Source organism: Equus asinus, chromosome 14 (assembly GCF_041296235.1).
Source record: "Equus asinus isolate D_3611 breed Donkey chromosome 14, EquAss-T2T_v2, whole genome shotgun sequence".
In the NCBI taxonomy this organism is placed as follows: domain Eukaryota; kingdom Metazoa; phylum Chordata; class Mammalia; order Perissodactyla; family Equidae; genus Equus; species Equus asinus.
The window spans coordinates 28,336,641-28,360,301 of record NC_091803.1 but is presented as its reverse complement, the minus strand read 5'-3'; the positions used below and the strand labels follow the sequence as shown (position 1 = coordinate 28,360,301).

Here is a 23,661-nt window from a genome sequence, read left to right as displayed (position 1 = left end):
GTGTCTCAGAGAGTAATGTTTCCATGGTGCCCCTAGGCCAAAAGACACATCAACGGTTCTGTTTGTTAATGACTTGGGGTCAAACATTATAAGTATTTATGTCCTCACAATTTACTAGTCACTTGAAAAAAACTAACACATGCAAATTGAAACAACGGATACTATTTTTATTTCTGTCTTAAATAACCACAGTTCCTTCTCCTGGGATGTGCCCCTGTTGGGCACATCATGGCTTCACCTTGGAGTCTGACTGAACACCACCTGTTCCACAGTGATGTTCCAGCAGTACTGGCTTTTAATCACAGCCACATCTGAGTAAACAGCTTCACAGAGGTGTCATTGAAAGGGATGCAGAGAAGGATAAAGTCGAAACTGTGATTGCCTTGAGCTAGTAGTTTGCTTACAGCTGATCTGTGTTGAGTGTCTCTGTGTTTCCCTCAAACACTTAAAATATCCTACTATGCCCTTGTGGTTTGCTCTGCCACCCCAGGGCACCTCGGTACAGTTTGGGAACCATTGAGCTCAGCACTTTGGCACTGCCTTTAATCCTAACCATAATCATCTGAGGTTGGCGTTATCCACATTTTGTGTTTGAAAGAGAGGTAGTCTTGAGTAGTAATGTAACTTGTCCAGAGGCATGTGATTAGGAACTAGCAGAGTAGAAATCTGGTATCAGGGCTGTTTGAGACCAAAGCCCAGCCTGCTGGGATTCACTCCAAAGAGAGCTTTCATCTTGGGAACTATGTCCTGGGTGAAAGCCACAGCATGTTAAGTTTCCCTATCAGATAATGATTAGGACTATTTAAGGATTTTTAAAATTTTAGTATTGACTAGTAGTCTTTGAGTTTTTGTGTGTAACTCCATTGTAAGGTTCTCAACCTCAGCCATATTGACATTTGGGGCTGGATAATTCTCTGTTGTGGAAGACTGTCCCATACAATATATGATGTTTAGCAGCATCCCTGGCCACAAGCATCCCTCAGATGTGACAACCAAAACTGTCTCCAGACATTGCCACATGTTCCCTAGGGACACGGTTGCCCTGATTGAGAACCACTGCTTTAATGCAATAATGGCCAAGCCTGAGTAATGGGATTTTCATAACTGTCTTTTCATTCTGGCTGTGGGTAAATTTGTTCTTAATTTTTTAGCCATATTATGGTGTTATATTTTCAAGGCTTCTCCTCCCTCTCAAATCCTCTTAGTATTGATTACAAAAAAAACTACAAGTAGCAACACAGAAGTTTTAAATCAGTGTTAATTGGCCCTCCAGTGTTAATTGGAGATGAGTATGATCTGTTCCTTTAGAAAATTCTTCTTGTATGAGTATCACACAAAACACTTTCAACCCCGCCCCCCGTTTCTCTTATGAAATAGAATATAAGAGAAAAGGAAGGGATTGTGCATCTCACTTTGGTGAACAAGTTATTTGAAATCCCAGCTCTTAGAAACATTCCAAATGCACCAGTGGATTCCTGTTGTTCCCGTGTTCTCCTGCCAGTGTGAGATTTTATAAAAATGGCATATTTTCTCAGAATAGTAAAGCTCCTTCGAAACTTGCTCTGAGCCTGTATCCTCTCCCAAATACATTCTGTTGCCGGCAAAATAAGGGTAAGGCATCTTTTGAGGGCAGATACTGGGTGTACTATTTCTGCACAGCTTGAGTAGCTCCTGACTTCAGAGGGTCAACGAATCTTGGTGGGGTGTGCATTAAAAGAGCCATCAGATTCTGTCATTAAAAGAGACCTTGGAGTCATCTTGTAGTCTGCTTCCCGTGAGGTATGCCAGCATGTTGTCATATATGGCTGCGCCACTGCCGGGTGGCGAGTGCGCAAGTCTCCAGCCCCTTCCGCTCTGCTCTACCTTGCGCTCAGTCTGTAAGAGAAATCATGACAATGTGCCATTTTTGTTTTCCGTGCTACCTTTCAATCCTAATCTCTGAGTGAGATTTGTCTCCCCTGAATTGCATGGTCCTGGGGAGCTGCATGCTTCAAAATTCTGGTGTTTTGTTTTGGTCAGGGATGGAAAAACTCAGTAATACATGTTACTTGCAAGAAGGCACAGATCATTATTTGCCTTCATAACAGGGCAGACAGGTGCCTCCATATTCTTTGTATTCTTTGTATTGTTTTCCAGACTTGGGTGTTGTGGCACCCCGGGGCTGACTTTGGATTTCCCTACTTGCTCTTTAGTGCTTTCCTGACATCTAGCAGGTTCCCAGGAGGTGCTGCTTTTAGCTTATGGTGTGTGGCCAAATATACTTGAATCAGCCAAATGGGGTTCTCGAGATCGTAAGTGAGAACCTGCTTACATGCTATTGTTTAGCCTTTTCCAAATTTTTTGCTGTGGGTCTCAGAGCCAAGAGAACCTGAGTTGTTAGCAGTGATACAGAATGGCTGTTGGATGTTTCAACTCCTTCCAAGGTTTGTACACTTGAGGAAGCTGAGTGAACAGTACTTGGAGTAAACAGTCAAGCAGTTTTCTTTCTTTTTTATTATAATCTTTTTTTTTTGAGATTTGATTGAAAAAATTTTCAGCATACATAAAAATACTGTGACTAGATCAATGAACCTCCCTGTACCCGTCACCTAACTTTATTGCCAATTTCATTTCATCTGTACCGTGGTTCCAAAAGTGTGGTTCCAGACTAGCAGCATCAGCACCCTCTGGGTACTTGTTAGAAATGCAGATTTCTACTTTTGGAAAATCTACCAAATCAGAAACTCAGGAGTGGAGCCCCTCAATGTGTGATTCTGGTGCCTGCCCCAGCTTGAGAACCTCCATATATTACCATTCCATCCAGTCTTCGCTGGAATATTTTAAAGCAAAGGTTATTTTATTTGTAAATAGTTTAGTACATAAACTATTTTCTTTTAAACATAGTATCTCACAGATTGGCACAACATTTAGAGAGCAGCCTGCTAATCAGCACCAACATTTAAATAAGCTTACCCTTTATCTCCTAATTCCACTTACAGTAACCTACTTTTTTAAAATTTAAATATATCTGGTACACAACATTGTGTAAATCTAATGTGTACAACATGTAAATTTGACACATTTACATATCATAATGATTGCCGTTGTAGTGATAATTAGCACCTCTGTCACGTCACATAATTATCATTTCTTTTTAGTGTTTGAGATAATTAAGATCTAGCCTCTTAGCAGGTTTGATGATTATAATACGATATTGTTGTCTGTCTTCACTATACTGTGCAGTAGATCCCTAAGACTTATTTACTGCTCCCTGCAAGTTTGTACCCTTAAATAGCATCTCTGTCTTAGGCGCTGCAGTGAGCATCCTGCAGATACATCATGAAGCACCCGTCCGGTCATTTCTTTAAGATAGGTTACTGTGCACTTCCTTTAAAGAAATAATTAGACGGGTGCTTCATGATGTGTCTACAGGGATGCTCACTGCAGCGCCTTAGACAGAGAAAACTTGGCAATGCCACGTCTAATAGTGAGGGATCAGCTAAGTAAGTTGTTTTATCCACTCAGTGGAATGCCATGAAATCATTACAGAGAATGACGTCCCTAAGTTAAGTAGGAAAAGGAGTTTTCGAAACAAGTATTAAGTGACCCCATTTTCTTTTTTCTGTTTGGCGGGTATGTGTATGTGTGTGAGAAAGAGAGAGAGAGGATGTGTTTGTGTTGTGTTTAAGCACATAAGAAAAAAGGCTGGAATGTTATATACCAAAACACTAATAGTTATCTTTGGAAGGTGTGACTTTGGTTAATTTTCACCCTCCTCTTAGCTATTTTTTTCTTATGACGAGCATATATTTTTATAATGGAAAAAAATAATAAAATTAATTTTGAATAAGCCATATCCATTGAAATGATAATCTCTTCTTGATTAATTTCTGTTGAAATTATCTTTTCTTGCATTTGCAGATGGACAAATGTTGGATTCAAAGAGATATGCTATTATTGGAGCAGATCTCCGAGATTTACCTGAACTGGAAGAGAAACTAAAGAAATGTAACATGAATACACAGTGAGAATTTTTTTTTAACCTCTTATGCATTTGTGATTTCATGCTAATATGAGATAAAGCCACTTGGAAGTGCAGCATGATACCTGTGTCCTATTTTTTATTTTTTTTACCATTTTTATTTTTATCATTTCATTGCTACTTAGAGTAGTTTTCTGAAATTTTTTAGAAGGAATGTTTCTCAAGTCTCTTTTCACATTAGAATCACTTGTATTGCTTTTATAAATTTCTGATGCCTAGTATCATAAACAAAGTTTGAGAGAACATGATTGTATGCATAGAACCATATAATTGTAACATATAAAGAAAGGATCAGCATTCAGAATAAATAAAGAACAGTTATTGAAAAAAAAAAGTCCCATAGAAAAATGGGCAAAGGATAGATGACCAGGCAGCTCAAAAAAGAAACTGAATAGCATATGAAATACATATTGAACCTCCATAGTAGTCAGATGAAATTCTATTTTACTCTCACCAAGTTGGCAAAAATGTAAAAGTCTTGACAATATCAAGTGTTGGCAAGGACACTGGGGAAAGGAATGGTTATATACCAGTGGTGGAAGTGAACTCGGTACAACCATTGTGAGAAGCAATCTGGAAGTATCTAGTAAAATTGCAAATGTGTGTACCATATGATATAGCAGTTCCGCTTTTGAGTGTGTCCACTTTGAGAAGGTCTGTATGAATGTACAAGGAGGATGTTCATAGAAGCCACTGTTTTTAGTAGAAAATTGGAAACAACCTGAATGTCCATTAGGAGGAGAATGGCTGAATAACATGTAAATTGCATGGCCTAGATGAACATGGAAAGAACTCAAAACCTTGATGTTAGTTAAAAAAAAAAAAATCAAGTTGCAGAGTAATATGCACAGTGTGATACCAATTATGTAAAATCAACCCCCCAGAATACTATATTTTCATGATTACATATACACATCACAAAAGTATTTTTAAAATGGACCAGAAGGGTTCCCACCAAATTCTTGAGAGTGGGTAAACTTTGGGGGAGCAGAGGAGAGAAGTGAGATATGTGGTTTTAGCATAGAGATGCTGGTCAAAATCAGATTGGAGGTAAAAAGTGGGAGGTAAAGACAAGTCTGTAAGTTCTACTGTAGGTGAAGATGACACTTTCAAGAATATTCAAAGTGAGTAACTCAAGGGAGAGGTTTAAGGGGAAGGTAAGGTCAAGGGAATGTTGGTTTAAAGAATAAATTGAAGGGGGGCTGGCCCCGTGGCCGAGTGGTTAAGTTCGCGCGCTCCGCTGCAGGCGGCCCAGTGTTTCGTTGATTCGAATCCTGGGCGCAGACATGGCACTGCTCGTCAGACCACGCTGAGGCAGCGTCCCACATGCCACAACTAGAAGAACCCACAACGAAGAATACACAACTATGTACCGGGGGGCTTTGGGGAGAAAAAGGAAAAAAAATAAAATCTTAAAAAAAAAAAAAAGAATAAATTGAAGGCAAAGAATCAGTGGCAAACGATGAAAGAAATTAGCAACTCAGGAAATCATTGCTAGAGAAGAAGGGAGGGAGGGGATGTAGAGCACGGACTCTGGTTAACTAGCCTTCCAGGGATGAGAAAGACCCCATTCTCCTGAGAGAGGAGGGAGGAGGGCAAATACAGGTGAGCTTTGGGCAGTAGAGGGAGGGAAGTAGGGAGTTAAAACAATCTTTCTAACACGTCTTTCATTAATGTGGTGATGGCTTTCGTGTCTGCATTTTGAAGTTCTTGTTTAGGTATTCAGCCTAGAATCATCAACCAGGTTTTCATTGTTAGGATTTACATATCCACTGCCTAAATGTTAGAGACAGCTCTAATTGACCCAGTGCTGTCACTCCAGCTTTATTTTCTGAGTCTGTCTCACTGTGAGTGTTCAGAGAGCAAGGTCAATATACTGTAAAGAGTATTTATGCCTCTTTTATTCTTTGAGGAACTCCTTACACTGTTCACAGGTTGCAGTGTGTAGTGTGTGCTTTAAGCAGAAGGGAAGTGTTGACGTTCAAGGACACCAGTGGTTTTCTTGGGCACGTTAGTGGTTGAAGTTGATACTGGTAAGCCTGGAGCTCCCTCTGAATGAGCGGAGCACGAGTCTTGGAATCTTTATCGTGGTTCCGATCTGACCTCTCCTGCTTGTTAGTTATTTCACAGGGGCTGTTTAAAAAAACAATAAAAAAGCTCTTTGAGCTTTAGTTTCTTCCTTTATGAAGTGGGATGAAAACGACCTCACAGGATGGTTTTGAAGATTAATTTAAGTCATGCATATGAAAACAGTTGAACAGAAACTGGCGCATAATAGGCACACTCAGTAAGTTCCATCTGAATCCAGCTACAGTTGCAGGAACCACTGTTTTGGCAAAAGCGCTGAAAGATCAGGAAATAATCAGTTATAAACCAGGTAGCTCTTGATAGGGAAGTTCGCCTCACTTTTGGAGATCTACAAAATGGATGAAAAACAATTGATATGACATTTGTGTTATATATATTTTCCTTTATGAGCTGTCTTTTCTGTCAGTTATATTTTGAAAAGTATTAGTCCTGTTTTTAATATTGCTAATGGCTACCTGTTAAAAATATTTTGTAAGCATTTTTAACTTTTCATTTTCAAATCAGATCTACAAAGAAGTTGTAAAAATTGTACAAAATATTCCCATATAGCCTTCTTCACCTAGCTTTCGCACGTTAATATCTTATAACGGTTACCTTTTGCATTGAAAAGATTCTTGAAACTGTATTTCTCTAATTATCAAAGTCTTAGATGAGGTTTTTGGAACTTTTTTTCACTCATTCACTTTTTCTGATCATTTCTATTGATATAATGTGGGGTTTTAGACTTAGATTATTGTTAATTTTAAAAAATATTATTTTTAATGTTTTTCTTTCTGATTTCTAATTTTGTTTGCAACTCAGATTTAATTCTCTTTCCTCTGAATTTAGTGCCTTCAGTTTTTTTGTACCATGGTACAGTTGGGTCCAGGAAGCATTTGGATACATATATTTTTAAAACTTAAGTTATATAACATTTCACTGGCCAAAAAAAAGGAAATGCAGATAAGCAAAACAGGGGACAGTTGGTACTGTTGGGTCAAAGCCAGTGTTTCCTTATGGGCGGCCTTTCTTTCTAAGGGTGTAGTGATCATGAAGCCAAGTACTGAGGTCGGCTGGACAGGTGTGAATTCTGCTGGGAACATACACTAGACTGTGGCCTTGGACAGCTTACTTCACCTCTGTGAATATCAGTTCCTCCTTTGACAAATGAGGATAATAATAGAACCCAACAATAAATGTTAGCAGTCAATGATGTTTGATAGTTATTTTTAAAAACATCTCTGAGCAATCATTGATTTGTGTAGTTTTAGCTGTTGCTGATGGTTCCTAGAAGAGCAGATAAAAATAATTCATAATCCTAATACCCAGAGATAACCACCTTTGTCAAAATTTATATATTTTTCTTTAAAACTTGATCATGTTATGCATACAATTTTGGAACTTTTAAAAGCAGCAAATCTCTCTCTCTATATGTATCTGTATATATGTGTCTATGTATACATATATATTCACTTATTTATTTATTCGTTCAGTCATCAAACAGTTGAGAATCTCCTATGTACAGATATTTGCTATAGAGCCATGAACAAAACAGCTTGCCTTATTGTGTGAGAAAAAGACACATTAAACAACTAATTACAATCAACTGGTTAATTACTCTTGTTGTACCTGCTTTGAAGAAACATGGGGGGGCATATAATAGGCCACTTGAGTCTGGAGACTACAGATAGCTTTCATGTCAATAAATACAATTCTAAAACACCATAAAGAAGCTGCCCAGCAGTCCATTGGGTGGATGTACTATGTTCTTTTCAAGTAATTTCTTGTTGGGCGTTTGATTTCATAAAATTTATCTTCTAAGATCCCCTGCCAATAAAAACAGACAAAAATAACCCACTTTTTTTGTGGGAGAAATAGCAACTATCCATGAGGAACATCAATATTTAGGGAAAGAGAGGGAAAGAGGATCCAGTGAAGGAGTTAGAGAAGGAGCAACAAATGAAGCAGAAATAAACCAATGGAATAGAGTTCTAGAAACATGGACAAGGCAGTGTTTCTTTAGGCTTCACCAGTCCTGTCAGCACTGACCCTGTCCCAGATAGTCGAGTAGGGAAAGGTAGAGAAAATTACTCTTCCTTCCCCAAATCTTGGAGTAAGATAAAGAATAAGCAAGCTGAAAGAGGAGCGTACCCACAAGTTATGTCCAGTTGGCTTGCATGATTTGGGGCTGCCGGAGTTCCCTTTCAAAAATTAAGGCTTTTAAATGTTTCTGTAGGAGTTTGTTGCTTTTTTCCTATTTCATAATTCGTTCATCACTTTGGGACTAGTACATCAGAATGCATACTAACAAATAATGTAATTTCTTGAAGATTATTCATATTGTTTTCAATTCTTGATGGTAAAAGCATGTAAGAAGAATTAAATTCTAATTGACTATCAATATTTCAACATTGTTTCATTTAGCTCTTGATTTGTAACAAATCCCTCCAAATTCAGTGGTTTAAAACAACTCACAATATAGTTGCTCAGGATTCTGTGCATTGACAATTTTGGCTGGGCTTAGCTGGGGTGGTGGTTCTGCTGGGAGCCAGGCTTAGCTGATAACTCCTGGGGTTCACTCACCTGTGGACACTGGACAGGTCAGCTGGGAGCTCACTTCAGCTGGGCTGCCTCATTCTCATCCATGGGGCCTCCCCTTTTAGAGCAAGTTAGCTTGGGTTCATTCAGATGGTGGTTTCAGGTTTCCAAGTGCAGCAAAAGAGCAAGCTGTAGTGTGCAAGTGATTTTCCAGCTTCTGTTTGCATTATGTTTGTAACTGTTCTGTTGGCCAAAGCAAGTTATATGACTAACCTAGATTCCAGGAGAAGGGAAATACGCTCCACCTACTGAATGGGAGAATCTGTAGTTTCTTACTGCCACGGTGTGGGTGCACAGTAGGGGAGAATTTGTGTGTCTGCCGTATACGTTAAACACATTTTCATAGGCTAGACAAATCTTGACTCCTTGCTCACCTTTTTACAGTATAAAATTTTGGGTCATGGTAGTATTACACTTGTATTACTGCATTGACTGACAGTGTCCTTGCTCAGTGCTTCTGGTTTTCCTGGGGTATGAACTGTCCTGCCAGTACTGCAACATGTGTACAACTAGAGGGTCCTAATTTGATGAAAACATATTTACGTGCCCTTTTTTTCTTCTCTTAAGATTACCGACACTCCTGATGACTGAATGTGTGCTGGTTTACATGACTCCAGAGCAGTCTGCAAACCTTCTCAAGTGGGCAGCCAACAATTTTGAGACTGCCATGTTCATAAACTACGAACAGGTAAAAGGAAGCACAAGAAATTTGTATTCTGCATAGAACTTCTGTGATGGCTTTCCCTCTCTGAGCATCCTCAGTATATGTTTCCACTTACTCCTCCGGCCTCCGGCCGTTCACATAACTCCTGTATTAATTAATGGATTCCAGCAAGCCCAGTACCCCTGATTTCTTGACTTCCTGCAAACTTTTATCCAGTTTTTGGAACTTCTAACTGGGCCTTTATGAAAGTTTTTTGAGTTCTTATTTTGCTGTTATATTTACTATGCAGTCATAGACCTTGATGGAGGGAATTTTGGCTGTTATCAGTGTAGGGGTAGCAAACTCAAATGCCTTCAGAGGCAGGCAGGTGATGCAAATGGAGGAAGTTGGCCAGGTGTGGGATACTGTGGAGTGGTGCGGACTATGGTGAACTGGTGCACCCATGTCCCATTTCATGGGAGCAGCCACTAGTCACTTCCAACTAATTGATACCTTGTGGGCCTGTGAACCTAGAGTTGCCAGAACTCCCGATTTTTCAGGAGAAGTTGGAAATGTAGGATTTTAAGTAAAATTTCCTAATTTCTGAAATCACTGACTTTGGTCCACTGGCTACCTGTTTGCCTCTTCTGATCTAGTGAAGAAAGGGTTATATTTTGGAACGTTGGAGTTATCCAACTTGGGTCCAAATCCTGGCCCTAGTTCTTATTATTGGCTGTGTGACCTTAGGCAGGATTGCTTGGTGGTTGAGGGGTCCATGCCGTGGAGGTAGACTGCCTAGCTGTGTGACCTGGACAAGTTACATAACTTCCCTGTGCCTTTTTCCTCATCTGAAAAATGAGGATAATAATAGTTGCTACTTTATAGGTTTGTTATGAGGAGTAAATGAGTTAATATATGGAAAGCATTTACAGGGTTGCTCAGCTTTAAGTATTAGCTATTATTTGGATCTCTCTGAGCCCCAGTTCTTTGTTTTTAAAGGGATAAAAATGCCTCCCTCTCTAGCTATTACAGGAATTCATGAGATGTACAGCAGTGGGCACATGATGAGCTCTGAATACACTGTAGCTGTTTTTATTGTTTATTTTAGTTTTATTGATTTTTTTTTATCTCATTTTATTTTATTTTAAAATTTTATTACAGATAAGTGCAGTAAAGGGCCTTGCCCAGTGTCATGTAATTATGGACAGATCTAGGGTTGACCTTGGTCTCCTGATCTCCTTCCCAGCCCCCGCCCCAGTCCAGGTTCCTGTCTAGGTGGTTCTGGGTAGGTTGACTTTTCTTCCTTCCCTCTCTTTAACTGGGGACGTTCCTCAGACTCAGTCTTCAGTCCTTGGTTAATGGATATAAAGGTAGCTGACCTCATCGGTCTTTTTTTTAAGATTGGCACCTGAGCTAACAACTGTTGCCAATCTTCCATTTTTTTTTCCATTTCCTTCTTCTTCTCCCCAAAGCCCCCCAGTACATAGTTGTATATTCTAGTTCTAGGTCCTTCTGGTTATGCTATGTGGGACACCGCCTCAGCATGGCTTGATGAGTGGTCCCATGTCCGCGCCCAGGATCTGAACTGGTGAAACCCTGGGCTGCTGAAGCGGAGCTCGCAAACTTAACCACTCAACCACAGGGCTGGCCCCAGTCTTTTGTTTTTTGATGTGAATAAATCCTGGGAAGCTGTCTTCGCTTTCAGAATATCATTCCTGGGGAAAATGAATTCTGCTTTCCATGTTTCCTCACATTTCGGATGAGTACTGCTTCGTTCACTTTGCTTCATTTATGTATTCTTGTATTCAACAAACGTTTATTCAGTACCATATGGAGATGGTGGATTAAGTGAATTTTGACCACAGACCCTGTCACTTTAGAGCAGGCCTGGGGTTATGCCAATATTCAGTATGTTGTCCACAGCTGTGCCTAAACTGGTTCAAATTCCACTCACCACCTTCACTTTGCAAATAATAAACATTTAACTTAAGTCAATAATTTTCTAATGAATACAAAATCATCAGCATCTTCACGTATACTAATTGCTTACATGCCTTACATTATTTCCTTAGTAGTAGTTTAAAGTGACACAGGGGGCTGGCCTGGTGGTGCAGAGGTTAAGTTCGCATGTTCTGCTTCAGTGGCCTTGGGTTTGCCACTTTGGATCCTGGCTACAGACCTATGCACTGCTTATCAAGCCATGCTGTGGCAGGCATCCCACATATAAAGTAGAGGAAGGTGGGTACGGGTGTTCACTCAGGGCCAGTCTTCCTCAGCAAAAAGAGGAAGATTGGCAGCAGATGTTAGCTCAGGGATAATCTTCCTAAAAAAACAAAATTAAAGTGACAGAACCACATGGATGATAATTTCAATAATGATAATGATAGCAAATTCTTAAAATCTTATTGCTATATAGCAGGTGCTATTCTATGAATTTTAAATATATTAACTTATTTAATTACCACAGCAACCCACAAGGTGGGTACTAGTACTACCCTGGTTTTACAGGTAAGGGGACTGAAGCACAGAGGGGTTAGGCAGCTTGCCCACAGCCTCACGGCTATTACGTGTCAAGCCAGGATTCAAACCCAGGCAATAAAATGATGGAGTGTGTGCTGAGAAACACCCTTTTCTCCTGAATGAATAGTGTGCAATCTGATCATTAGTGCCACATAAGCCTTACTCATCAACCAAAAAAGAATAGCATTGGTTCTTGTCTTGTATCATTGTCCTGTGAACTCTGGGAATCATTTTACATATTATTAAAGTGATGAATTTTTGATACCTTATATATGACAAAATAATAATGTGTATGCTACTCTAGTGTACTTAATATTGTTTTGTGACATTTGTGAACATATATAGATTAATTGTGGATTTTTAAACTAGTTTTTGTATTCAAAAAGTAATGCCACGTGCAGGAAAAAAAAATCAAATAGTGTAAAAAGGTAGACAAGGAAAAGTAAGTCTCTCTCCTACGCCAGACCTTGGCGTCTAACCTGGGAAGCAACATTGCCATATTCCAGAATTTTTCCATGCATATATAAATGGAGAGAGAGAGATTTTTTTCCCTAAAGGCAGATAGGAGCATACTATACACATTCCTCTGTACCTTACTTTTCAAGAGTTTATCTTAGAGATCTTTCCGTCTGTCTGTCTATTTATCTTCCTTTCCTGTTTTCATGGCTATATAGTATTTCATTACAAGAACGTGCAAGAATTTTTTTTACGCCAAATGATGAGTAAATTTTTTGCAGATTCTTCTTACAATACGTAATGCTACAGTAAACATTCTTGCATCTTTGCATACACGTGTGAGTATATCTGTCGAACAGATTGCTGGCAGTAGAATTGTTGGATCACAGGCTGAATGTTTACAGTTCATGTGCACTGCCCATTTGCCCTTCAAGGGACTGTGCCAGCTTATGCTCCCATTAGCACTGCTCACAGGGTTCTGTTACCTGCACTAGGTGTTATCAATCATCAGCCTTGACTGGTTAGAAATAGGATGTTTTTGTGTTATTTTGCATATTTAAGAAACAAAGAAACTCTTATGGCAATGCCTAGCCTCCTCTTTTCCTTTCCCAGGTGAACATGGATGATCGGTTTGGGCAGATCATGATTGAAAACCTGCGGAGACGACAGTGTGACCTGGCGGGAGTGGAAACCTGCAAGTCATTAGAGTCGCAGGTCAGAGAGCAGAGACTGCAACATCCTCTTGTACCATTAGCCAACCGAGAAATGGCATCCTCCCTTCACAGATAAGAGAATGTGAGAAGCCCTATTGAGTGCCTGCCTACACAGGCAGCTAGGGCTCCATGTGGGCCGCTAGTTCATCATGCTAGGAAAATCCAAGCCCTGTGCTGCCGTCTTGGTATGGAAAATGCAAATTTACATGTCTTACACCCTATTGTTCTAACTTTTTATTATGCAGTTTTTCAAATAACATAAAAGTAGAGGGAATAGTAAAATGAACATCCATGTCCCATTAGCCAGCTTCAATAATTAATAACATTTTGTCAGCATTGTTTTGTTTATCCCCCAAATTTTTTTGGTAGTGTTGTCTTTGGAATATTTTAAGGCAAATCACAGCTAGTATATCATTTGCCCCTTAAATACTTCACTGTGATTCTCCTACAAGTAAGGACTTTCTTCCCCCGAGGATAATGGTAACACCATTATCATACCTTGGAAATCGACAATAACTCCTTCATAGCAGCTAATACCTAGTTCATATTCAGTTTTTCCCAGTTGTTTAAAAAAAAATGTTTGTAGTTGGTGTGTTTAAATCAGGATCCAGACGTGGTCCACACTTTGTACTTGATTGATATGTCCCTTAAATCTCTTGGAATCTATAATAGCCCCCTGTTCCTTTTAAAAAAATGTCGTTTTTTTGCTGAAGAAACACCTCCCTCCCCACCCCCCATTGAAATAGGTTAGTTTTTACATCTTACATCACATTACCACTAGAGCACTTTGAAAAGCTGTTGCTCGTAGAAAAGTTTCTTGCTTTATTTCTCTTTACATGTACGTTAGTGAGTTTTCCCCCATTATAACAATTCATGTTCAATATAGAAAACTGGACAGTAAAAAGAAGAAAGATGTTAGGGGCCAGAATGGGCTTTTGAAAGAGGAGTCATCTAAAAGAAATTCTTGTGTGCTTGAAGAGCGTCCTGGATTTGTACGACAGTGCTTTGTAGTTCTTGTTTCTTTCCACTGCACATTTTAGAAAGAACGGCTCCTGTCAAATGGGTGGGAAACAGCATCGGCAGTCAACATGATGGAATTGTACAGCAGATTACCTCGAGCTGAAGTGAGCAGGTATGGGATTGGCCAGAGTTAGCTCCGTGATAATTAACTCAATTAAAGACATAATTTTCTGTATCCTTTAATGTAAAAAAAAAAAACCCCAAAACCCTAACTAGACTTATTTTGAAACAGGTTAACCTGTTAATGTAGATTAAACGTTGATAGCACCTTGAGAGTATCTCATTAGCTGTTAGCTGAGATAGGGTTTATGCCAAAACAGATTATTTTAGTCAAAATAAGCAGTTACACCTGGAAAATTCCCAGAGCAACCTCTGCAGTGGAAATTTTGCATAATCCCTGTGTTGTGCAGTGGGAGGAAAATGACCTTGCCCAGGGGCTCCTAAGTGGGGGGATGTCTGCTCGCAGATTTTTAAATGGACTTTTTCTCTCCTTCTAAAAGAAATACATACCCATTGTTCTAAAACAATTTCCAAGCAATGTAAAGTACATGAAGTATGAAGTGGCAGTGCACTCTGGAGCTGCACCCTCCAGCGATAGCTGCTGTTAATAAGTTGGGGTGTATTCTTTTTCTATGTGTATGTGAAGATAAATATTGACTGAAATGTATATTTCTGTTTTGAATCAGTGGATGCATGTTACACATGTTGGTCTGTAGACCACCTTCCCCTTTGTTAAACTGAACAATAGATTGTATTTATCTTTACATATCAAAATGTTGAGGGTTATCACATCTTGTTTGATGATGCAGAATATTTATATTGATATGTGGATATATTATAGTGATAGTAATAATTTTAAAGTAATTAAAAAGTAATGTTTATAGCTGAGCATTTAGTTGTGGCGTCTTATTTTTTATTTTGTTTTACTTTAGTTTTCCTGTTAGAAACAACTCTAGAGGGAACATCACCATATATGTCTCTGGACAGTGTTAGTGCCAGCTTAATTCTTTTTTTATAATTACTATTTACTTCCTGATTTGTATTTCCTTTTGCCTTTGGGGACCTTAGAGGTAGAGCTTTTGGTCTCTTGCAAGATGAGAAGAATTTTTGGTCTTGCTTTTCCACAGAGCTTCATATTAACTTTTAGAAGTATCACTATTTTTTCCAAGTATGTTTGTCAAAGCCTTGAAGGTTTGTGAAAGTGCTGTCTCCACATGATCAGATCAATGCTTCCTGGATTCTTCTAGAATTTTCCTTTCCCACAGGCTGATTTTCATTTGCCGCTTGTCAAGACAACTGTTTTGAATAGCCCTGGCCTGGCATCTGTAATGGAAACGCTGTAACAACTCCTCTAGATACCCAGGGAGGAGTCTGTAACTGGCACAGCCATGAGGGGAGCAGCTTGCTTCTGGGTAGTCATTTGTCTCATGTTAACATGGCGTTTTGTAGACAGCAACATGGATCCTTAACAGAGCCAGAGGCGGGATGGGCTTTCGTCTGTCTTCCCCATGCTGAGTAGTCTTCCCAACTCTGTGTGTGCCTCATAGTTTGTCTGCATTTACCAAGAGCTTTTGCTAGATACTGTGTGTAAGGAGAAGTCCAAGGCAGGCCTATTGATTCAACAAATGCCGAGTGCCTACTGTGTGCCATGCACCGTTCTGAGCACAAGAGTTACAACAATGATCAAAACAGGCCAAAAGACATGCCTGCCCTTGTGGAGTTCACATTCTAGTGAGCAGCTTCACAATCTAGTGTCTCCTGAGAGTTACACTTGGTAGTAACCATCCTGGAGCTTTCGATGTGGCGCTTGTTTTTTCCACAACTTGGTATTAGGAAATCTACCTTGGATGCCTTCTGATTAGTTGGGAAGCAATCACAGTACTTTGTAGATAGGCATTCTCACTTCAGATGTGACCCTTAAGCGTACGTACCAAGACAGAAATGAATACACAGGTACAGAAACATGCATGTGTGTACACCCCGCCACACACACACACACACACACAAACACACAGCCTGGACAAATGGCAGTACTAGAACGTTAGCGATAGCTATTGTGAATAATGGGAATATCAGTTATTTTTTATTTTCTTCTTTATACTTTTTGGAAATCTTGAATTTTCCCCTACAATGTGCCCATATTTCCATATTTAAATTAAAAGAATTTTAAAGCTATTTCCGTATGTCCATATTTTTCTGTGTGTCTATATATTTAAAAGTTTACTTTTAAAATGCTTTTTTGAAAAAGTCATGTAAGCACATGATAAAAAAAAAATAAAAACCATGGGGCTGGCCCTGTGGCCAAGTGGTTAAGTTCACGCGCTCTGCTGCGGCGGCCCAGGGTTCGGATCCTGGGCGCGGACATGGCACCACTCATCAGGCCACATTGAGGCGGTGTCCCATATGCCACAACTGTAAGGACCTGCAACTAAGATATACAGCTATGTACTGGGGAGATTTGGGGAGATAAAGCAGGAAAAAAATAAAAGATTGGCCACAGTTGTTAGCTCAGGTGCCAATCTTAAAAAAAAAAAAAAAAACAGAATAAAGTAGTATAGAGTAAAAACAAAAACCAAAACACTCCTTCCCAGTCATCCTTACTACCTTCTCTCTCAAGAGACAACCACTATTACTAATTTCCTCTTTATTTTCCAAAAGTAATCTGAGCATATGCAAGCATATGTATCGCCCACTTTTTCTTTACGTAGACAGTAGTGTCCTATGCACATTACTTACTAAACAACTTGCTTTTTAAATTCTGTAATATGTCTTAGAGGCTGTTCCGTGTCAATACGTATAGACCTACCCTGTTCTTTTATATGGCTGCACAGTATCCTCTTGTATGAATGTGTTGTAATTTATTCAAACATCTCTTCTAGTTTACGGTTTTTTGCTGTTACTACATTATGGCTATGATGCTGCAGCAAATATTCTTGAACATACATCCTTGTACACATATAGGGTAAATTCTTAAAGCAGAATTGCTGAATGAAAGGATGTACATTTTAAACATTGATAGAGATGATCACATTACCCTCCAGAGAGTTTGTACTGTTTTGTGATCCTACTAGCAATGCAGGAGAGCACCTTTTTCCCATGTCTTTGCTAAAATGTATATCAGCCTTTTTGATCTTTGTCAATCTGTTAGCTGAAAATGCATCTTGTATTTTACTTTATTTTTTCTTGTATTGTAATTTACATTTCTTTTCTCATAAATAGCACTGAAAACCTCTTGTTCTTCCTTTCTGGTGAACTGTTCTTTTATCCATATATTTTTTTTTTTTTAATTTTTTTTTTAAAGATTTTTATTTTTTCCTTTTTCTCCCCAAAGCCCCCCGGTACATAGTTGTGTATTCTTCGTTGTGGGTTCTTCTAGTTGTGGCATGTGGGACGCTGCCTCAGCGTGGTCTGATGAGCAGTGCCATGTCCGCGCCCAGGATTCGAACTAACGAAACACTGGGCCGCCTGCAGTGGAGCACGCGAACTTAACCACTCGGCCACGGGGCCAGCCCCAACTTTTATCCATATTTTAAATGAGTTTTTAAAGTTTTTCTTACTGAAGTATGACACCTCTTAATATAGCAAAGAAATTACCCTTTGTTATTTGTATTGCAAAGATTTTTTTCTAGGTTGTCATTTGTCTTTTGACTTCTGTGATGATATTTTTTATTTTTTTCAATAAAAATAAGTTAAAATGGAACCACACCATGCATACTATTTTGTAGCCTGCTTCTTCTCACTTAGTATATCATGAACATCTTTCCATATCCATAACTACAGGTCATCATGTTTATTTTTAATCGTATAAATTTATATTGTTCTATTTTTATTCTCCACAGAATAGAGTCGCTTGAATTCCTGGACGAAATGGAGCTTCTTGAGCAGCTCATGCAGCATTACTGCCTTTGTTGGGCAACCAGAGGAGGAAGTGAACTAGGTACATGACTTTACTTTTGTTGATTTGACCTAGAAGTGGGGAAGTTTTCATCTCCAAAGAATGTAAGACATAAGTGGAGCTTTCAGCCTAGACAGATCTAGAGGATCTTATGCATCTATCCATGAGCATATCCAGAGAATTAGCTGTTATATCATCTGTGTTTTATAGCATGAGAATCAGGGGAACTGTTTAAATAAACCACATGTATCAAAATAAACAAACCAACCAACTACCCACCCAGTAGAGGTCTGCTGGGGAATTTCCTCAGCTGGTAGGGAAAAGACCTTGAGAGTGTAAAGTGATAATCTCAATAAAAGTAACCAATGTTTGTCTTTTTAATCAACATTTAACCAGGTTTACTCGATGTTAAAAACACTTCATTATCTCTCTAACAAACTCATGCAGCTGTGGGTTGAATAGCTCCCTCTCATCCCTTATGATTAAGCAGAAGTTCCCTGGCCTGGCAGAGTGGGGCCATGGAGAGAGAGCGTGAATCCCTGTCTCAGTGTTTCTTGTTACTTGGTCTTGATCCAGTTCCTTCTTTACAACCGCCCCATGTTGATCTTACTTCCCCAGGGCTTATCTCTTGGGGTCTTGCCAGCCCTGTGGAGACCATTTCAGATTCCAGTTTTGGCCTTTAATGTAGTAGTTGCCCTTGAAGCTTCGTACAGATGTGTCCAAATGACATACAGCCTTAGGCGGGTAGCTAATACAAAACAAAGAACTTATCAGAGGCGAGGACTGTCTCCTATATGAAAATTCCAGGTTGGCCCAAGGCTATTAATCATCCCCCTTGGGCTTATCATTCCACTAGTTTATAAATTACCCAGCTGTGCAGTTCAGCCCACAAAGTCCTTTTAAACTTTTTTATTTAAAAATCCTGTATTAGTATGTTTTTATTTTGTTATCCTCCCCTCAATTTGAAAAACAATATAATTTTTAGTAGAGACTTTGGAAACTTCTAAAAAAAGTATGATGAAGAAAAGAAATTCACCTGTAAGCCTGTCACTCAGTGATAACCTCTAATAACTTTTTCCTTCCACTCTTTTTAGCTATTGTTTCATTTTTAGCAGAGTCGAACTTACATATTTGTAACTTTGATTCCCGATCTTTTCAACTTAATACTATAAGTACTTCCCCTTACTATTAAAAACTCTCATTGAGCATAATTTTAATGGCTTTATAAAAATTCTTTCATGAGGCTATGTCCAAATTTACTTAAAGTTTCTCACACTTTTGAAAATGCAGGTTGTTTGTAATACTATTGAGTTAATTCTGGTTTTTATAAAATAAAAGTATATAGAATATTTTTATGTAGGGGGCTTCTTTTGTCCCCACTTTCCTTCTGGCTGCTTTGTGATATCAGTACTTGCATGTGTGGTGAAGAACTGTCTGCAATTGCTCCAAGTTCAGCATTTAAAGGATCGACTTTTAGCATTAACTGCAAAGAGCCCACAAACTGTACAATGCTTTCTTAATCCCTTTAAAATTACCTATAAACAGAGTCTTGTCCAACCTCTGGTTTCTGTCTGAAGTCTCATCTTACAAAACAGAAGACCAGAGCTGCAGTGACCAGATGTGTGGCCTGTGCCCCCGAGCTGGTCACTAGCGTCCAGGAGGGTTGTATTCTCCCACCTCTGACTATTTTCTCTGCTCTACGCTGTGAGCGTTTCTTAGCAGCATTTGTGTGTTTCCTCCCCTCAGGTTTGAAGGAGATCACTTGTTAATCTGTTCAAGGCTCATGCTGAGCCAGAAGCTGAAGCCACTGATGCTCCCAGAGTGGATATGCCACGTTTCCTAAGTGATGGCGAGGCGTCGCCTGCCAGCCCCACCCCGCACTTGGAGAGCCCTCTGTTATTAGGGTTGTCACACCAGTTCTTGTTCCTGTTGACTTGTCCTTTAAATAAATCTCAGTTGTCAGTTGCCTATGTGTTGGTCCTCTGCCGCTTGTCTGCTGCTCATTCTCGCTCCGCCTGGGAGGGCTCTGGTTCACCTCTATACTAGTTGAAACCAAAGATCCTGAATCCTGCTTTGACCCTGGCTTATCTGTGAGTCAGACTCAGCTCATACCTTTGTGTCCCTTTTGGGATTTACTTCCACGTGCTCTTGTTTGTAGCACCTGACCTTGCACCTAGCACCCTGACACTTAGCCTTCACCAGATGCTGGAGCTCTTCTGTGTTCGCGTTTCTGCCTTTGCCAGACTAGCCTGCTGAAATCCTCATTCATCTCAGTTACTGTGGCAGACTGAATGGTGGCCCACTAAAATGTTCACTCCTGATACCCTGAACCTGTGAATATGTTACCTTATATGGCCAAAGGGGCTTTGCATGTGTGATTCAATTAAGGTTCTTGAGGTGGGGAGATTACCTGGGAGTATCTGGGGGGGCCCGATATAATCACAAGGGTCCTTATAAGGGGAGGCAGGAGGGTCAGAGTCAGGGGAAGGAGGTATGATGCTGGAAGCAGAGATTGGAGTGATGTGCTTTGAAGATGGAGAAAGGAGAGAAAGCCAAGGAATCTGGGCGGCCCCTAGATGCTGAAAAGGGCAAAAAGACAGATTCTCAGAGCCTCCAGAAGGAACCAGCTTTGCCAACACCTTGACTTGAGCCCAGTGAAACTGATTTCAGGTTTTTGACCTCTAGGACTATAAGAGAATAAATTTGTGTTGTTTTAAGCCATTAAGTTTGTGGTAATTTGTTACAGCAGCCATAGGAAACTCATACAGTTGTGATACAGATGAATAGTGCCCCCAGAGTGCTTACCCCGCAGTTCGGAAACATAAGGCATAACCACACCTGTGGACCTTTTTGGCTATGCGGCTGTGGTTCTGAACCTGAACCTGAACCTGCATATGCAGAATGGCCATGAGAAACCCGAAATCCCGGCCCTCTCCTCTCCTTGAGAGATAACAGCCCCTTCTTCGACCACATGGACTCTCTCTGTCAGTGTTCTCTAGAGTGTGGGCTGTGTACCACCACACAACAGCATGCCTCTTGATGGGAGCGGACGCACTGATACGGTGGGAAATGACACTGAGTCGCTCAGTGAGAAACTTAACTTCCATTTTAGTTATCTTTCAAGTCTTCTTAAGTTCAAGGAGAAGACCTCAGGCTGGTTCTGGTGTGTCTTTAACACTTCTGTAATGTTCACTAATCCAATGTTTTTGAAATCCTGGGACCAAGTCATTAATGAATGGTGAATCCACTTAGTGGATCAAGTCCATTATTTTAAAAAGATATAAAATAGAATAGACAAGGACATATTACAGCACTTTACCAGTGATGTGTAAGGGTGAATGAAGATTGTTTTTTGAAACTTGTTTCATTTTTACATGTGTATACATGCACTGCGTTAGCATGGTTTTGGTTTTGATTTCGATCACAAGTTAAGGTCAGAGTGTTATAGCTCTTCACTGAGGCAGCAACAGTATCTGGCTGAAATTAAAAAAAACCTTTGGTTCAATTATATTTCTGTTTCTCTTTGTATTTATTTTTATGAATTACTTTCTGTTCAAGGCAAATGATATTGCATTACTATTGATGGTTGTGTTATAAAATATCCCTTAAAGTACCTATCAATTTCATTTTAAAACTGAGTCCATTTGGGGGCCAACCCGGTGCACAGTGGTTAAGTTCACATGTTCCGCTTTGGCAGCCTAGGCTTGCTGGTTCTGATCCTGAGTGTGGACCTATGCATGGCTTATGAAGTAGAGGAGGGCGGGCACAGATGTTAGCTCATGGCCAATCTTCCTCAGCAAAAAGAGGATTGGCGGCGGATGTTAGCTCAGGGCTAATCTTCCTAAAGACAAAAAAAGTGAGTCCATTTAAAGAGAGTTACTAAGAAAATAATAGTAGAAGCACTACAAGAATGTTGCAGGAATCATGGAGGTGACATATTTGGAAACGCTGAAGTTGAGAAGCACCACATGAGGGAATGGTTGACCCAGCATTTTACAGTTTCTCACCAAGGGTTGGCTTTCAGGCCCTCTCTCAGCCATGCATCCTGTAACTGAGACATGCATGCTGAAGTGTGTTTTTACCTTTTTTGAATTAGAACTTGAAATTCATTTTCCCCGTGAGTTATTGCCACTCACTGCCTCTTTTCTTCCACCTGTTCACCTCAAACCCTTTGTAATGTCTACACACACTAGTTAACTGAACCCACTCTTTGGAAGGACGTCAGTGACATTGATACCATCACATCCAGTGACCCTCACTCAGTCCTTGGCTGTCCCAAGTTCTTGGCAACATCTGACATGGGCCACCATCTCCTTGAAATGTTTTTGCTGCCTCTCCCTAGGCCTCCTGGACAACCCTCCTTCTACCCTTTTCCTGCTTCCCATATCCAGCGATTCCGCTTTTTACCATAACCCGAGGAATTGGTCTTCATGGATCACCATTGGCTTTTCTCTTTCTTTTAAAAATTTTTTTCTTGGGGTCGACTCCATGGCCGAGTGGTTAAGTTGACGCGCTCCGCTTCAGCAGCCTGGCGTTTCGCTGGTTCGGATCCTGGGCACAGACATGGCTCCACTCATCAGGCCATGCTGAGGCAGGGTCCCACATAGCACAACCAGAGACACTCACAACTAGAATATTCAACTGTGTACTGGGGGACTTTTGGGAGAAGAAGAAGAAGAAAAGAAAAGGATTGGTAACAGATGTTAGCTCAGGTGCCAATCTTTGAAAATTTTTTTTTCCTTTTATTGTGGTAAACTATAAATAACAAAATTTGCCATTTTAACCATTTTTAAGTGTACATCTCAGTGGCATTAAGTACATTCACATTGTTGTGCAACTATCTCTACCATCCATCCTCAGAACTTTTTCAACATCCCAAATTGAAATTCTGTACCAATTGAACACTAACTTCCCATTCCTACCCTCCGCCACTGGTAACCACTACTCTACTTTCTGATTCCATGCATTCTCTTAGGTAACTTATATCTATGGAATCATACTATATTTGTTTTCTGTCTCTGGCTTATTGTATTTAACATAATGTCTTCAAGTTTCATCCATGTAGCCTATATCAGAATTTCATTTGTTTTCTGAGGCTGAATAATATTTCATTGTATGTATATACCACGTTTTGGTTATCCATCCATCAGTGGACATTTGAGTGTTTCCAGCCTTTGGGTACTGTGAATAATGTTGCTAAGAGCATTGGTGTACGAATGTTGGAGTTTCTGCTCTCAACTCTTTTCAGTATATGCCCAAAAGTGGAATTGCTGGATCATATGGTAATTCTATTTTTATTTCTTTGAGGATCTTCTATACTGCTTTCCGTAGTGGCTGCACCATTTTATATTCCCATCAGTAATGTACAAGGATTCCAATTTCTCTGCATCTTCACAACACGTGTTATTTTCTGGGTGTTTTGTTTTTCTTTTTGTTTGATAGTAGGCATCCTAATGGGTGTGAAGTGTTATTTCGTTGTCATTTTGTTTTGCGTTTCTCTGTTGATTGGTGATGTTGGCCATCTTTTCATAGGCTTGTTGGTCATCTGTATATTTGTAGTTTTAGGTCTTACATTTAGGTCATGGATCCATTTTGAGTTAATTTTTGTATATGATATAAAGTAAGGCTCCAACTTCATTCTTTTGCATGTGGATATCCAGTATTCCTAACACCATTTGTTGAAGAAATGTCCCCACTGAATGGTCTTGGCATTCTTCTCAAAAATTAC

General features: G+C 39.7%; 1 protein-coding gene across 1 annotated transcript in view; it reads left to right on the top strand.

The window, feature by feature from the left end:
* Positions 1-19,903, top strand: part of LCMT1 (leucine carboxyl methyltransferase 1) — a 50,545-nt gene extending 30,642 nt beyond the window's left edge. The window contains exons 6-11 of the mRNA XM_044747035.2: positions 3,901-4,003; positions 9,254-9,374; positions 12,918-13,019; positions 14,059-14,150; positions 17,878-17,975; positions 19,680-19,903. Of these exons, the coding sequence (XP_044602970.1) occupies positions 3,901-4,003; positions 9,254-9,374; positions 12,918-13,019; positions 14,059-14,150; positions 17,878-17,975; positions 19,680-19,702 (539 nt within the window). The 3' untranslated portion in view covers positions 19,703-19,903. The remainder of the gene's footprint in view (positions 1-3,900; positions 4,004-9,253; positions 9,375-12,917; positions 13,020-14,058; positions 14,151-17,877; positions 17,976-19,679) is intronic.
* The last annotated feature ends 3,758 nt before the right edge of the window (positions 19,904-23,661 follow it).